The sequence below is a fragment of the Panthera tigris genome, chromosome E2 (assembly GCF_018350195.1).
Source record: "Panthera tigris isolate Pti1 chromosome E2, P.tigris_Pti1_mat1.1, whole genome shotgun sequence".
Lineage (NCBI taxonomy): Eukaryota > Metazoa > Chordata > Mammalia > Carnivora > Felidae > Panthera > Panthera tigris.
The window spans coordinates 41985143-42002233 of NC_056674.1; the positions used below are offsets into that span (position 1 = coordinate 41985143).

The following is a 17091-nucleotide window of genomic DNA, read 5'->3' on the forward strand; positions in this document are numbered from 1 at the left end:
CCAGGGCACAATGGTATAGCGCGATCCATGTGATACTGGGCCCGAAACACCTTGGACCCTCCACCGCTGGGGGACAGCTTATGGTCTAATGCAGCAAGAGTCATGGAACTGTTCGATGGGAGAGCTCATTTGGGATCTGAACTACAGGCAGAGAAAGGGACTCTGAAGCCTGTCCCCAGAGAACAGGGATGGCACTCAGTTTGGAAGGTGGAGCAGCGAATCAATTCCACCTCTAGAAGTTTATTTCGTGGAAATAATCATGGATGTCCACCACAGCACCCCCTAAAACAATGAAAAGCGAAACCTTGGTCCGTTGACAGAACAGCAAACCATGCAGTGACTGAAAGACAACATTGTAAAATAATACTTAATGACATGGAAAATGCTCACAATCGAATGTTCCATGAGAACGGCAGGACAAAAAACTGTATATAGTATGACCCAACTGTATTTTCACAAGAATCCGTTCACACATTATGAAAAAAGACTGTGAAGAAAAACAGCAAAATGCATACAGTGCTTTTTTCTCTGAGCTGTGGGACCAGAGGGGACTGTGTTTTCTTTCTACCTTTCTGTATTTTCCAAAATCAGCAACATATTCGTTCTCAAATCAAGGGTTGGGTGGAGGGGAAATAACTACATATTTAAAATGTGAACTGAAAAAGGAAGGAAGGAAGGAAGAATTCAAGACAACAGTCTGAGCATCCACGAGGCCTGGCGTCTCTCCCCAGCTCCAGCGGGTTTCCCGCGCCCAAAGAGGAAACCAACGGGAAGAGACAGAGGAATGGCAGCTAGAGGGCACAGGCCTGTCAAAGGCCAGGTGATCTGCCAAGGCCCAGGAGGGGAATTCTCCCTTGTAACACCCCACCTACCATCTTGGATCCACTCAGAACAGGGTCTGGAAGGACTGGCTACAGGAAAATGGTCGTGCCTGGGCCCCAGGGTGCACAGGGGGCTTCTCGTTGCCCATGAACGGTGGGGGTAAGAGAAGAGCCCAGTGGAAGGGCGGTCTAGAGCTGGCCCCCTGCCAGGCGCTGTGAATGGACTCCCACCTGATGGGGAAGAGGGATGCAGGGATGGGCATGGACAGAGATAAGAACTCAGACAGTTGGAGGGGGGGTGCTCTGGGGGACGAAGGGCACAAGCAGCCCTGCCTGGGGCCCAAACGACAGGGCATGGCACAAACTGGACAGGGACACTGCCCCTAGTCCCTGAGACACCACGATATCTTCAGGGCAGAACAGCTAGCTGTGCCTGGGGCGAGCAGCAGGAAAGTGTACGGTGCCTGAGAGAACAGTGGGGGCAGAGGGGCAGCTGCCGGTGCCTTAGGTCTTCAGGCATCAGATCTCAGCCAGGAGACCTGATTAACATGCGAGGGCTCTTGGAATGAGTGGGTGGAGGAGGGTGGTTGGAAGAAGTCCCACAACACTGCAGAGAGGACCCGAGCCAATGCAATCCAGGAACTAAAGGTAACGACTTTGTGACCACAGGCTGGTATGGTGTGAGGACAGGTGGCTGTCTCTTCTCTTATGTCCTCATAGCCCATTATTGGGGTGCCTGGGTGGCTCAGTCGGTTAAGCATCCGACTTCAGCTTGGGTCATGATCTCACCACCTGTGAGTTCAAGTCCCACATCAAGCTCTGTGCTGACAGCTCAGAGCCTGGAGCCTGCTTCAGATTCTGTGTCTCCCTCTTCCTCTGCCCCTCCCCTGCTCATGCTCTGTCTCCCTCAAAATTAAGTAAACATTTAAAAAACAAATTAAACAAATATGAACTACTGGGACCTCATCAAAATAAAAAGCTTCTGCACAGCGAAGGAAACAATCAGCAAAACTAAAAGGCAACCGATGGAATGGGAAAAGATATTTGCAAATGACATATCAGATAAAGAGTTAGTATCCAAAGTCTATAAAGAACTTATCAAACTCAACACCCAAAAAAACAAATAATCCAGGGAAGAAATGGGCAAAAGTCATGAGTAGACACTTCTCCAAAGAAGACACCCAGATGGCCAACCAACACATGAGAAAATGCTTAACATCACTCATCATCAGGGAAATACAAATCAAAACCACAATGAGATACCACCTCACACCTGTCAGAATGGCTAACATGAACAACTCAGGCAACCACAGATGTTGGCGTGGATGTGGAGAAAGAGGATCTCTTTTGCATTGCTGGTGGGAATGCAAGCTGGTGCAGCCACTCTGGAAAACAGTATGGAGGTTCCTCAAAAAATTAAAAATAGAACTAGCCTATGACCCAGCAATTGCACTACTAGGTATCTATCCAAGGGATACAGGTGTGCTGTTTCAAAGGGGAACATGCACCCCCATGTTTATAGCAGCACTATCAACAATAGCCAAAGTATGGGAAGAGCCCAAATGTCCATCGATGGATGAATGGATAAAGAAGATGCGGTATATGTATACAATGGAGTATTACTCGGCAATCAAAAAGAATCAAATCTTGCCATTTGCAACTACATGGATGGGACTGGAGGGTATTATGCTAAGTGAAATTAGTCAGAGAAAGACAAAAATCATATGACTTCACTCACATGAGGACTTTAAGAGACAAAACAGATGAACATAAGGGAAGGAAAGCAAAAATAATATAAAAACAGGGAGGGGGACAAAACAGAAGAGACTCATAAATATGGAGAACAAACTGAGGGTTACTGGAGGGGTTGTGGGAGGGGGTATGGGCTAAATGGGTAAGGGACACTAAGGAATCTACTCCTGAAATCATTGTTGCACTATATACTAACTAATTTGGACATAAATTTGAAAAAACAAAAAATAAAATTAAAAATAAAATTAAAAATAAAAAACATTTTAAAAAACTTAAAAAAAAAAAGTAGCCCATTATTTATTCAGGTCTGAGTGTTCCAGGGGAACCTGACCCCACCCCAAGCTTCTGGGGAGGCCCAGTTGGTCTAAGGGAAGTAGTGTCCTCTCACAAGCTGCACCAATCAGTACAAGGCATCCCCTGGCCACACGGGCCAAGCCTGGGCCAGTGAGACATGAGGGAGGCCTGCAGGGGTTGATAGAAACCATGCTTTCTCACACTCAGAGGAAAGACACCTACTCTGGCTAGCAAGTGAGAAACCTGGTTCTGCCACAGCCATTTCGTCACCATGGAGGAATCATATTGAGGATATGAACGAGACACAAGAGTAGGAAAACAAGGCTGGAGCCACTGAATGAAACCAACCCTGCCTGCCATTAAGATAACCACTAATGACCTCATCCTTCGGGTTACTTGGAGCTGGGTTTCAGTTAGTCGCAGCTCAGAGTATCTGATTTCAGGAAACCAAACCACTCTCTCTTCATGTGTTTTCCTTCACTGGGAAACAAAGTTTCGTTGTCCAGAACAAAACTGACTCTGAGGGAATGAGGGTTTCCCGAATGCAAGCTGCTAATCGGCCCCTCCCCTTCTCCACTAAAACGCAGACCAGATAGCCTGAAGGCACAGAACAGACTAGCAACCTAGGGCTGTGGACTAGTGAGCAGGGCCAGAGGCAGAACTGCCCAGTGCCTCCCAAGTCACTGATGCTTGCTGGACAGTCAGGTGTCATACTTTGCCCTGCAGAACTTCACATGTGTCTGCAAGGCTCAAGGCAGATTTTGCCAAATCCCAGAGCTGGGAAGATCCCGGAAGCTGGAACTGCTGAATTGAGTCACCATGCAGAACACATGCAGCACAGTGTTAACTGAAAAACCAGACCAACACTACCAGAAAAAAGGGTCACGATGTGCACGGAAGGACGCAGAGACATGGGGATGGGGCTCACATCTGCGGGGGTCTCTGGAGCCTGCCTGAGAGCCACTATTCCCCTGGAAATCAGTTCCAGATGATCTCAGGACACTTCCTGAGGGGCACAGGGGCCTCCTGGTCCCACACCAACCCAGCCCAAACTGGCAGCTTCCCCCACAGACAGGAAGAAGGATATCCCTTTCCAGCGCTCTCCTGGAGAGGTCCTCCGTGGCGGCAGCCTCCCTGCCAGCCGGGTTGGCAGGAAGACCTCCAGGAAACCCTTCCGAGATTGCTGGGAGCACTGTGCTAGGGGGTCCAGGACAACCTGTCACTGGCTAAGCTGAGTGAGGAAACGGAGGCCTGGTTCCCGTGACTCTGAGGAATGTCAGAGAGCAGGTGCTGCTTTATCCATATTCGCAGTTTTCCTCCTAGAAATTCTGCCTGGCTCCTCCTGTGTCTGCCTCTAGATTGGGGCACCCAGCACCACCAATAAGCCACTGTTTTAATTTTTTTTTTAATTTTTTAAAAAAACGTTTATTTATTTTTGAAGGAGAGAGACAGACAGACAGACAGAGCATGAGTGGGGCAGGGGCAGAGAGAAGGAGACACAGAATCCAAAGCAGGCTCCAGGTTCTGAGGTGTTAGCACAGAGCACGAGGTGAGGCTCAAATTCACGAACTGCAAGATCATGACCTGAGCCAAAGTCAGACACTTAACCGACTAAGCCACTCAGGTGCCCCCAAGCCACTGCTTTTATTTCCACAGAACACACAGTGGGCGGCGCCTCTCTACAGAAAATTCAACCACTTGACTCCCCAACAGTGGAATGGGTGGACTGAGAGGGTTTCGTGGTGCCATCCCCTTACCCAGGGTGGCAAAACCGAGGTCTTGGATCCACACAAATCCTGCTGGCTGTTTTGCTTGGCACAGTTTGCTGCTATCTTCCTCCTGAGGCCCTCAGAGGCCCCAGTTTGCACAGCACAGGCTGGAACAGAAACCTCTCATTCATATGCCAGTCTCCCTGTATACATGATTGTCTCTTGTTTTCACAAGACCTTATATGATCAATTTTAGTCCCAAATTTGCAGATGAGGAAAACTGAGGCCCAGAGCAGTGAAACACACCTCAGTCTGAGCAGGAATTAAAGCCTGGCTCTCTGTGGCCCCAAAACTCACATGCTCTGCATTACATCACTTGCCCTTCCTGTCTGTCAAGTGAGGGGGCTGTTCTGGACACTCCTGTGTCTCTGTGGCCGCAGCTGGAGGAAAGGCATGGCTCTCAGAGTCAAGACCCAGGCCTAAGTCCCCCTTTGGACCAGAGCAGGGGAAGAGTCCCAGCCCCTAGGCCAGCTAGGGAGGTAGGAGGGCCTGTTTACTGTTCCAAATGCAGGGTCTTCATCAATGTCCCTGATCTGCAACCCCAGGCGAGTCAGCTGTCACTTCTCCAGTTGGGCCCCACTCAGTTCCCCTACTTGTGTTCTTCGAAAATGCCAACCAATCTAGTAAAACCTTGGCATTCAATTATTCGGCCCACAAGGTTTGGGCCACACAATTGCCTACGTGGCCACTTTAGCTACATGAGTCCTTCTCACCACCTTCAGCTTTTCACTTCAGCGTGGTGCCCAGGCCTCACAAGTGCCTGGTTGTTAAGGAGGCTATGTAACTGGAATCTTCCTCTTCAGCAATTAACACCATGCTCTCACACCCCTAGCAGCATAATTGCACTCATATCCTGCCTGCCCCAAACTCGCTGCAATGGGGGGGGGGGTGGGGTGGCCAGAAGAGGCAGGTCTCTCCCTAGGAGAGCTCCTTACTTGTTCAAGGTCCAAAAGGCAAGGATACCTTCAAGAAATTTTGCTTTGGGGGATGCAGAATGCCAGTACGTGGCCTGGCGTACTCCCTTCCACCCAGCCCCCCTCCCCAAGGTTGCAATGGCTGTTAAGAGAGAGAAAAGGTTCAACCCCAACACCAAAGGGGCAGCAGCAACTTGTACCCGTCCCCATCAGGACACATCAGGAAGCTTTTTCCTGGAGCACCTGAGGATGGAGGGAGGCATGAGCTGAGCCAGGAGCTGACTCTCTACACGTGCCATGCTGGGGTTCCCAGTACCCAGCCGAACTCCCCACAGGTGGGAACTGAAACATCCTATTATAGGCGAGGGCAAAGGATCCAGCCAAACTCGGGTGTAGCATACATTTGGTTTAGGCTCATAAGGACAGTAATCCGTATTTGTGGGGAGCAGAAAACTCTCAAAACATCTCCTTTCTCAGTAACACTTCACTGTGGCTGACCCACTACATCAAGGAAAGCTGGGGTTGGAAGGAGAGCGACCGAGAAGAAAGCCCACATTCCACGCTACCTTGCTCTCATCACCTCGTTAGCTCCGGCTACAAACACTCCAATGTGCCTCCACACAGAAAACCTTTGGCCTATGGCTGCACCTGGCTGCACCTTTCCTGGCCCAGGAATAAACTTGGAGACCCTTAAAACAAAGAAAACACAACAAAACCCCCAACAACTAAAACTTGAAACAACAAATGTGAAATGGACAAACAGCAAGGAATGCAGGAAACAGGACCCCCAGCCCCTGCACTGAAGAACTTTCACCAGGGTGGACTGCCTGCCCCCAAGAAAGCCTGCAGGACTGGGCTCTTACTCTCCTTACCCCAAGGAAGCCACAGGAACAAAACTCTCGAGGAAAAGGGCTGGGCACTAGAGCGGAGAGCTCTTTGCAGGCTGGCTGCAGGCTTCTTCTAAAGCCTTATGCCTCCAAGCGTGCTCCTCCCAGGATGGTGGCCACCTAGGGTGCTTGTTAGAAATTCAGGTTCTCAGGCCCCACCCTGGACTCAGCAAAGCAGCATCTACATGTTAACAAGATGTACGGTGATCTCTGGGAGAAGCCCACCATAAGGCCTGGGTGGAAAGAGGCAGAGGCCTGACTTGCCTAAGTAGACTCCTCAGGGCCTCCAGCCAGTCTGAAGCCTCTGGCCTTAAGGAGAAAAATCTCAATGTCTCCCACGGCTCCCTCATAATTGCTCCCCACACAGCAGGGCACAGGGCAGCTCCCCCAGCTCAGTCACCCGCCTGGTCAGGAAGGAGCATGGGTCTTCTGAGCCCATCTCAGTTCCTACTCTGCCAAACAGGGTCCACAGTACCTATACCACAGGGCTGCCCTGAGGACTCAAAGAGGAGTATGAAGAACCAGACAATAAATGTGGCTCCTGGCCTGCCCTTCAACCACTTGAGCAAACGCCCTCATTTCCAGGGAACACAGATAACCTGGTCCGGGTCACAGCTGAATCACCCGCACTGTGGAGGTCCTACTCAGAGCCCCTCTCCTTGAGTTCCCCACCTCCAGAATCTGGGGACTCTAGGGTACGTGGCTGAGGGAGGAGGTACTCCAAACCACATGCTCAATATAGTGTTTGTTACAGATACAAACAGAAGAACACATTATAGAGCAGAATGCAAAATCCACATGAATTTTTAAGATAAAAGAGGGGACTTCAAAGCAACTTCCGGTTTGTTAGTGGGCTTCTTTGGGCTATATGGTCTGGGAGGGCAAGTGGGGAAGCAGCCACCTGTGTGAGCATTCCTCCGCCTCTGGGAGGCTTCAGTCAAAGGGTTTGAGGAGCACCACCTTCTCCGATCTCCCTGAAACCGAAGTGGCAGATGGCCTTGCCCCCCCGTAGGCTGCCACAGTGTTCCCAGCAGCCTCTGGAGTGCCCAATGCCATGCACCAACCAACAGCTTTTAGACTGAATCAAGTGATACCAGCAACCAGTCTTGAGGTTCCAACCAGGTCTTCAGGGGAACCCACGTTCTCTGAAGGCTGTATGAACTTGAAACAATTAGATCCCGAGAACAGAAACATGGACACAGTAAATTTCTCCTGTGGTTCACTGTCCCACCGAAATCCTAACCACAGATGCCAGGCATTCTGGGAGGGCCAGGGGAGGGATAAAAATAAAGCTAACAGGGCAGGAAAAGAATTTAAAAAAAAAAAAACTAAAAGCTATGGTCTTTTCCTACATTACCCACAAAACAGCCCAGGGCAAGGCCCACATTTTCTGGACCTATGACCTCAACCACAGCCGCAGAGATTAGGAAATCAGACCCACCCATCAGAAGTGCTGGAATGAACAACTATGGGCATGAGTAACCAAAGCCCATGACATCAGCTAAAACCACCTGCTGGGACAGGCAGAGACAATGGCTCCTGGGGAAACTCACTAGGCCTTGCAGCCTGCAGGTAGGGGCTGGGGGGGTTAACTGGCAAATTTGGCAAAGATCAGGGTAGACAAGGACCTACATAAGAGGCACAAACCCTAAACTAGGCAACTGTTCCATAGGCTCTCTAGATGGACGACAGGACTTAGAGATAAGAAAAGGCTTAGGGAGGTTTAGGAACTCGGCTGTGCGCACAAAGACAGCAAATTCCAGAGCCAGGATGGGATGCAGGTGCCCCGAACTCCGCACCTCACTCTCTCCCCTGGGCCTCCGGTCATTCCATTCCAGGTTACCCACTTCAAAAAGAGCCACTGGCTGCCACACAGAAATGGCCAAGCTGACAACAATTACAAAACAGAGAGCCTCGTCAGGTGAAGTCCCACCCTGCTGCCCAGGGTCCACATGTCAGAGCAATAAACAAACACCAGCAGGGCTTCTCTATTCTTTCTCTTCTCTCCTCTACCTGTCCTCCCTCTGGCTAAGGCACTGATGAGCAGGGAGCAAAGGAAAGTGTAGTGGACACCTGGGCTCCACTGAAACCCCAGGCAGCTGGGGGAGGATGGGGCTCTAGCATCAGGACCACTCCTGCTGGAAGGCTGGGGGACAAAGCCATAGTCATGACTTGCCCTGGCTGCTATCCTGACTCATGGCAGGAGTCTAATGCTCGGAATGGATGGGAGCAGAAGCTGTTGTTTTGGGGGCCACACAGGCAGACAGGCACAATACACACCAGCTCAGGACCAACAGAGAAGCCTCTTTAGTGGTCCCCTCAAAGGAGAAGATGTGAAACAGCTGGGGCCAGAGCCTGCGAAATGTGCCAGGCAGGAGACCCAAGAATGGCTGCAAGTCCCATTGCCCAGCAAGAGCTCACGATATGGCCCAGGTGCCAGCCTCACGCTGTGTGCATGCTAGGCAAGTACACCTGCCACAGGGCCCAAGGAGCTTATGGTCCAGCTGGTGGGGGTGGGCAGGGGAACCACAACAGACAACTGAACAAATACACATAGACAAAATTGAACCATGTGTAACTGCCATTTTGTGGGTCAAATTTGGTCAAAATTAATAACTTCAAACAGTTCAACCTGATCAGAAGTTGTCTCACACATTATGAAGGAAGCCCAACAGCAGTAATTAAAAATAAGAAAGAAGTCCGACCCATCCAGACAGGGTGGTTGGGGAGGGATGGGAGAGGTGACACTTAGGACAGTTGCAGAGGAGAGGGACGGGGGAGCCAGCATGTAGAGCCAGCACACAGGCCAAAGCCTGCAGCCAATCTCCCTAAGATCCCTAAAATCAGCAGTAAACTGAGCACAGAAATCAGGAGGGTCCCAAGCCTCTGAGGCCTCAGCACTGTGGGCCACCAGAAGTCCCCTAACCATGTCTATATGACAGAGTCCATACCCATGAGGACAAAAGACGGTTTTGGGTGAAAGGGTAATAGCCTGACCACGCCATTGCCCTGGGTCTTCACTCTGCCCCATATCCTCCCACTCTGCCATGTGATCCACATGGGCCCTCCACAACTCTCAGACTGGGGTCAGCTGGCGTGACCTGTTTTGGCCAATGGGGTGACAGCAAATCTGTAGCCGAGGACTGAAAAGTGCTCGTGCATTTCTGCTGGTGCCTCTGCTCTCTGCCATCACCATGAGAAGTGAATGTCCAGGCTGGCTTGCTGGTCCCAGAAGGAGGATGAGAGGCACAGAGAAGAGAGATGAGTCACCCCAGTCACCCTGGCTAGAGCCGTCCTAGACCAGCCGACCCCCAGACATCACGGACAGCAGAGCCACCACCTGGCCAGCCACCCCAGATGACTGAGCAAAATCCACGCAGAAAGCTGTCTGCCACTGAGGCTTTGTGGTTGGTTATTACACAGCAGGACTATGGCAGTACATGCAAGAGACCGTACAGGAGGTACTCAGTATCTGTCACAGGAGTAAACAAGTTCCAATTTCATTTCTAAAAAATTAAGGGTTTAATAATTTATCAACTGTGTAAACTACAGTACCTTCTATACAGGTTTTCTACAAAAACATATCTTGCGCTGTGAATCGACCGCTCCATCAATCGTACCGGTGATGTCTAAAAGAAAACAAAGTGATTCATTGACTCAGGTCAGGAGGGCTTGGAGGATGCTTGTTGCTCCCCCCACCTACGGTCTGTGCTGAACACAAGAATAGAGAAGCCATGGGATGGTGAGGCAGTCACCAGAGCAGAAATGTGGGTCTAACATGGGGCTCAGCTGTGCTCCGCCCCCGCCCCCCCCCCCCCCGCCCTCGCCACGCCCCGAAGCTCTCGGTGGCCGCTGCAGCAATGCAGGGATGGAGGGCTCATCAGCAGCAGCCTCTTTCATAGGAGAGGTGAGGCTCAAATGGATTATCAGTTTGGGGAAATGCTAGAAAAACCACCAAGTGCTGTCCAGTGGAAAGTGTGGTAATTATGGAACTAAATAGTGTGCATTTGCTTAATGTGTGCCCGAGGTAAAGCCCCGAGAGGGCTGGAGTGTGTGTGACATGCTGGGGACTCTGCCATCAGTGACTGAGGGCCTGGCTTTCTGGAACCCCACAAAGATGTGAGACCTTTGTGCCTCTGCACAGGACTGGCTGGGGATCACTGCAGACCTTTGCAAACTGGGAAGGACTGTGCCCAAGTGGGCAAACACTGCCTCACTCAGCCTGGCCCACAGCACCCACGGGACCTGGACTAGCAAATCAGAGGCATATTCAAAGCCGTAACCCAGGAATTTCCTGGGTGTTTATCTGTCCATCCATCTTCCTTTCCATTTTTTTCCATCCTCTCCTCACTTATGACCCTCTGCTACCCATATGTTGCTAGCACCCCACTCATCCAATTCTCCTTCCGTTCCTCCTTCCTTGTCTATCTTTCTTCCTCTCCCATGGCAGACTTCCTTAAACGGAGAAACACACATATGTCCCCTTATATTCAGATATATTAGACACAATTTAGATTTGCGGTTGAGTGCCTGTTCAGGAAAAATAGGGTGAGTGAAGGGGGAAAAGTGCCAACCTCAGATGCTCTGACCTGTATCACTTAGGTATTTGGGGAGACAGAAACTCATACAGTTCTGCTCATATCTTTCCATCTTTAAAAGATACAGATTTGTGGAAGGATAGCTATAGTCACAACTGCCCAGCTCTGGATCAAACCACTCAGCTGAGTAGCTGTGTCAACATAACAGGCTGTAGGGACCTCCCATCTCCTTCATGGACAGCATACATGCTGGTCTTCCACGTTTTGCTTACAATTTTGAACCACAGGTGCCGATCAGGTTCTCTTCAGTCAGCTCTCTTTTTAAGAGACTCTGTCCCTATTCACATGCCAGCTAATAGAGGGGGTCTAAGCGGCATGTTTGTGCCCTGTGATCTGTGCCAACACCTGAATGGCCCACAGGGAGACACAGGGACCAAGGTGAGCCAATCAAATTCTTTCTCCCAAGAATTTGAACCAAGAGCCAAAGGTGAAGGTTAGATCAGTGGTTCTCAAGAGTGGCTAAAATGAACAAATCAGGAGACTATAGATGCTGGTGAGGATGTAGAGAAACGGGAACCATCTTGCACTGTTGGTGGGAATGCAAACTGGTGCAGCCACTCTGGAAAACAGTGTGGAAGTTCCTCAAAAAATTAAAAATAGATCTACCCTATGACCCAGCAATAGCACTGCTAGGAATTTACCCAAGGGATACAGGAGTGCTGATGCATAGGGGCACTTGTACCCCAATGTTTATAGCAGCACTTTCCACAATAGTCAAATTATGGAAAGAGCCTAAATATCCATCAACTGACGAATGGATAAAGAAGATGTGGTTTATATATACAATGGAACACTACTTGATAATGAGAAAGAATGAAATCTGGCCATTTGTAGCAACGTGGATGGAACTGGAGAGTGTTATGCTAAGTGAAATAAGTCAGGCAGAGAAAGACAGATACCATATGCTTTCACTCATATTGGATCCTGAGAAACTCAATAGAAGACCAGGGGGGAGGGGAAGGGGGAAAAAAAGAAAAGTTACAGAGAGGGAAGGAGGCAAACCATAAGAGACTCTTAAATACTGAGAACAAACTGAGGGCTGATAGGGGGTGGGCGGGTGGCGGGGGAGGGGAAAGTGGATGATGGGCATTGAGGAGGGCACCTGTTGGGATGAGCACTGGGTGTTGTATGGAAACCAATTTGACAATAAATTTCATACCAAAAAAAAAAAAAAACCATGCAAACAAACAAAGCATGCATTAAAAGCACCTGGAGAGCTTGATAAAACACAGATTGCTGGGCCTCATCTCTAGAATTTCTGATTCAGCAGGTCTGAGATAGGGCCAGAAAATTTCTAACACGTTCCCAGATGTTCCTGCTGCTCCAGGTCTAGGCATACTTGGAGAAGAACTGAGTTAAATAATGTTGAGCCCAGAAGGAGTCAGGTTGTGAACACTCAGGCTCACAGGGACATCCCTACCAACTTAGTGGCTAGCTGAGGCTGGTGGGGGAGGGCACTAGAGGCTGGAACTCAGAGAGCCAGGAACAGGAAGCCTTGGCCCCAAAGACAGAGAAGGCTGAGCAGTGCTGAAGGTCCAGCGAGGCTTCCTTGCAAGGTTCCCCTCCCTGGAAACCATATACCCACCACGGCAAGAACATTTTCAGAAGGCTAAAGCTGAGCATCTGAATGTACCTGGGGACGAGTGTGGTGGTCCAGCATCGTGAGCTGCACATATGTCTGCAGCGTGAAGCCCCATCGACAAGCATCGCGGTACAGCAGACCCTGCAGAAGGGAAAATGCAGCACTGTACCCCAAAAACCTCGAGCTGTAGAACTCTGGTCTCTTCAGTCACTGATGGCCATCTCGTGAAACCCACATGGGGCTGTGATGGGGCCAAGGATGAAGCCAACATGGTTGCAGGGCCCTCAGGACAGTGTGGACAGACTAGAGCAATTATAGGACAACCAAGTAACAGCTGTAATAGGAGCCTATATAAAGTCGGAGGGAACACTCAGTCATTCAGTGTTTACTGAGTCCCCTGCAGTCAGTTCTCTATCCAGCACTCAAAGTGAGCCCGTTAAACCTCACTCAGCTCTTGATGTTCCTCCACTCAGAACCTTCCAGGGGCTTCCCATTGAATTCAGAATGAAAACCAAACCCCTTACCAAAGCCCACAGGGACCTAGAAAATCACTTCCATCTTCCCTTGTCTCCTACGACCCTCCCTCTGACTCAGTGTGCTTCCAACCACACAAGCCTCCTGAGTGTTCCCCCCAAACACCCAAGCACGACCCCACCTCAGGGCCTTTGCATTTGCTATGCCTTCTAACTGAACACTTTTGCCCCAGAAAGCTGTACTGCTCACTCCCTATGTTTAAGTCTGTGCTCAAGTGTCCCCTTGGCAGAGATGCCTTCCCCAACTATCTTATCCAAAAGAACAGCCCCATGCCCATCATTCTCTGTTGCCAGTATATATAAAACAGTCCATGTTCCATTTTTCATTTGCTAATAATCTTAAATTCTGCTCGTTTCCACATTTTTCCTTTTTTTCTCTCTCTCTCGGTGCTAACTAATGAAATTCCAGTGCTCCGCATAGAAAACTGCAAACTCCTACCTGCAGGTGAAAGAAAATCTCAGAAAGCTTAGGAGAAACACTCTCCATCTGAAGGCTGAACAAACATCTCCCTGCATCAGAAAGCCAATTCAGATAAAGTGATGAATTGAGACTTCACAAAACTACCAATCTTGCCCTTCTGTCCAGAGCAGAAATGTGTCTAGAAATACCTAATTCTATCATATTCTGTATTATGAAACTGTCTTTGGAGATGCTCTTTGTCCTGAGGAGACTCAGACTCTTGAGACCGGGACTGTGTCCTGTACAATGTCACCTCTGAGCCCTAACATCTATGACCTAACTATCTTAGCTGGTTCCTAAAGAATATGAATGTTTCCGAGGCTTCTTTGTTATGCCCAAAGAGAACGACTGGCATTCTATCTTCTCCCACATGCACAGAGGTGAAACTCTTTTCACGTCTCCGGGATTCTTTATTCAAAGGCTCTGAGAACTTCTGCCTTATTTAATTAATACCCTTTTGCCTGCTTTGGGTATCTTCACAGCTCCCATCACCACCTACCAAGTCACTACCGAATTGTCTTCTGCCTCCCCACACCAGAATATTAAGGCCAAGAGAGCAAGAGATTTGAGATGTCACTGCTCCAGAGTCTAAACAGTGCCTGGCACATGGCAGGCATTCAATAAATACTGGTTGAATGAACGAATGAATGAGCACCTACTAGGTGCCTGACAGAGCGCTATGTTGTAGCAAACACAGTCAGCCATATTAGACATAGTCCCTGCTGCTAGTGCAACTCAGAGTCTAATGAACCACACAAGGAGATGTCACTTGTGTTGCCAGAAATGAGGAGCCAGCACAAGCTCCCCCTGTTCCACGGGTCAGAGCTACTAGCTCTGTCATTTACCAGAGGTATATGACCTTGGGCAACTTATTTCAGCTGCAGTTTCCTCACCTGAAAAGTGAAACTAATCATCCTTACAACATGGGGCAGGAGCCCAGAACCATCATCCCTTTCTTAAGCTCCCTCTTACCAGACTCAAACTCCACCCATCTCTTTCAAGCAGCCAGAGCAGAGCCTCCCTCATGGGGATGGAAGGAAGGAGCTCAAGCACACTGTAGCCCCTGCTTGCTAGGTCCACCCTTGGGAAAGCAAGAGGTAGCTACAGCGTGAGCCGAATTCAGCCCCTGGGCATTGCCAAGTGCAAACCCAAATCAGAGGTTTACCGAGCAACTTTGTTACTTAGAGACAGGTCCTAGGGGAGACCTAGGTTCTACTGGGTTCCTTCTAGAAGAGGATACGGGTAGAATGAGCCACAGGAAATGGACACCCCTGGCAGCCGAGGCTGACCACCTGGGATAGTTTGGGATAGTTGACAGGAGGTCCCTGTGATCTACAAATGCCCAGCCAGGCCTCAGAGCTCCTTGACCTCAGAACACCAATATACTGCCATCTTCCAATTGCCCCTCCCTCTTTTCCTCCACCCCAGCTAAGAGATAGGAAAATGCCTGGGCAGGGAGGGGGCAAACTCAAACACTGGCACACCATCCGCAGCCACTTAAGCCAAAGCTGGCAGTTCACGCAGAAGACAACACACCCACCAGAGGATTATGGCCACGGACATTTCTCCACTTGGGCACTGGCTCCTGTAACACCTGCAAGGAAAGAAAATATCAGAAGTCTACTGTTCCTCAAGATTTGGGCACCCAGGTAGACCAAAATAGTGGGGCAATCCTCTCTTCGAAGCCACAACTCTATCTAGACATGGCTTTCTCAAAGGACTTCCAAAAATGAGCTGAGAACTCTGTGCATCCCTGAATACACACATACCACCCTTCTGGGTGCCCTGGGAGCTGAGGGCAAGGGAGGTTCTCTCAATATCTCCTTCAAGTGTTCCATCCCAGCCCTTAACGTCCCCATGCCAGGCTGGACAGACAGGGGATAGAAGCCAAGACAGAAGCTACTTGAGGCACTTCCGGCTGTGGTTTAAAGCCCAGCTTGCCAGCTTGGGGGCTCTCGCGTGACCTCAGCAATTTGCTCTGCCTCCATTTCCTCCTTTGAACTCTGCATTGGGCCCACTGACAGCTAAGAGTCATGTTTCATTAGTTTACTCCCTAAACTGTTCCAGAGCCTTTCTAGGGGTACAGGTATGTGCTGGAAAGGATTTAAATGGTACTCTCAGGGCCAAGAATTTGAGAGTACCCAGATCTATCTGGAGGCCTGAAAGTGCATGTAAGCAGGTTCTATAGGTCACAAAAGACCAAAAGAAAGCAATGCATGGAACTCATGAAGAGTAACATCCTCTGACACGTTATACCTCTGTGCCTTTGCTCATGCTGTTCCTTCTGCCCAATATGCCCATCTTACCTCAGTTCACATCAACTTTCATTACATAGAAAATTCCTATAGATCCTTCAAAACCCAGCTCAAATATCCTTTCCTCTGTGAATCACTGCCTGCCCCTCAGCCCTCCATTGCTGTCCTGAGTAGCATATGCTGCACCACCCAGGCCCACCAGAGGCTGGTCACAGGCAGCCTTGACCTGTGCTCAATCTATGGCACTGTCATTCAATACTTACTGAGGACTCACTGTGCCAGGTGCCATGCTAGGCAAGAACAAAAACCACCTCCGCCTCTGCTTTTATGGAACTTTAAACTTACTGGGAGAAGCAGACCTTAATCGGATCATCACAGAAATCACGTATTTTCAAACTCTAAGAAGAGGTATAAAACAAAGATACAGAGGGGCCAGAAAAATCTACACCAAGGTGGGTAACCTAGCTGGGGAGGTCAAAGAGCACTGAGCTGAGATCTGAAGGCTAAGTGAGTTCTTCCTAAAGCCACCAAAGCCCTTCTTCATGCTACAGAAAAACCAAACAAGGGTGTGGCCCCTGGAGCCAGACAGCCTGGGCTGGGACCTGGCTCTCTGCCACACACTAGCAGTGTGACCCTGGCCATTCATGTAACCTCACTGAGCCTTGGTTTCCTCCTCTGCAAATGAGGTGATAATTGCACCGACCTCACTGGGACTACTCTTATGAGGATGAAATCAATTAGATAATATATTGAAGCCTCAACACAGGCATATAGTGCCTGGCATATAGTATTATCCTCATTAGATATGAACTCCCATTGTTGTTATTTTTATTATTGTTGTCCATTGGCCCCAAGGTCCTACATAAGAACGTTAAGTGTTCCTAAAGCGCCATGTGGAGTTACACCACTCAGGTGTGTCAGGAGTCCCTAAGACCCCTGCCTCCCAAGGTTTGATGATTCACTAGGAGGACTCACAGGACACAGAATATAGTGGTAATCACAGCTGAGATTTGTTACAGAGAAAGAGTACTAAACAAAATCAGCAAAGAAAAAGGGTGAACAAAGTCTACGAGGAAACCAGGCACAAGTGTCCAAAGGGCCTCTTCCAGGGGAGTCACCCAGGAAGCACTTAACCCCCCAGTAGCAACCTGTGACAAGATGTGTGAGGTGGTGTTCCACCAGGGAAGCTGGCCCGAGCCTGGGAGTTCAGGGTTTTTATCAGAGTG

General features: G+C 49.5%; 1 protein-coding gene across 5 annotated transcripts in view; it reads right to left on the reverse strand.

Annotated features, from left to right (window-relative positions):
• TK2 (thymidine kinase 2) overlaps positions 1-17091 on the reverse strand; it is a 34233-nt gene that overhangs the window by 11528 nt on the left and 5614 nt on the right. For all 5 annotated transcript variants that reach the window (XM_042968037.1, XM_042968035.1, XM_042968036.1 and 2 more), the window contains 3 exons: positions 15151-15204; positions 12669-12758; positions 9993-10066 (listed from right to left, as the gene is read on the reverse strand). In XM_042968037.1, coding sequence (XP_042823971.1) covers positions 9993-10066; positions 12669-12758; positions 15151-15204 — 218 coding nt within the window. The remainder of the gene's footprint in view (positions 1-9992; positions 10067-12668; positions 12759-15150; positions 15205-17091) is intronic.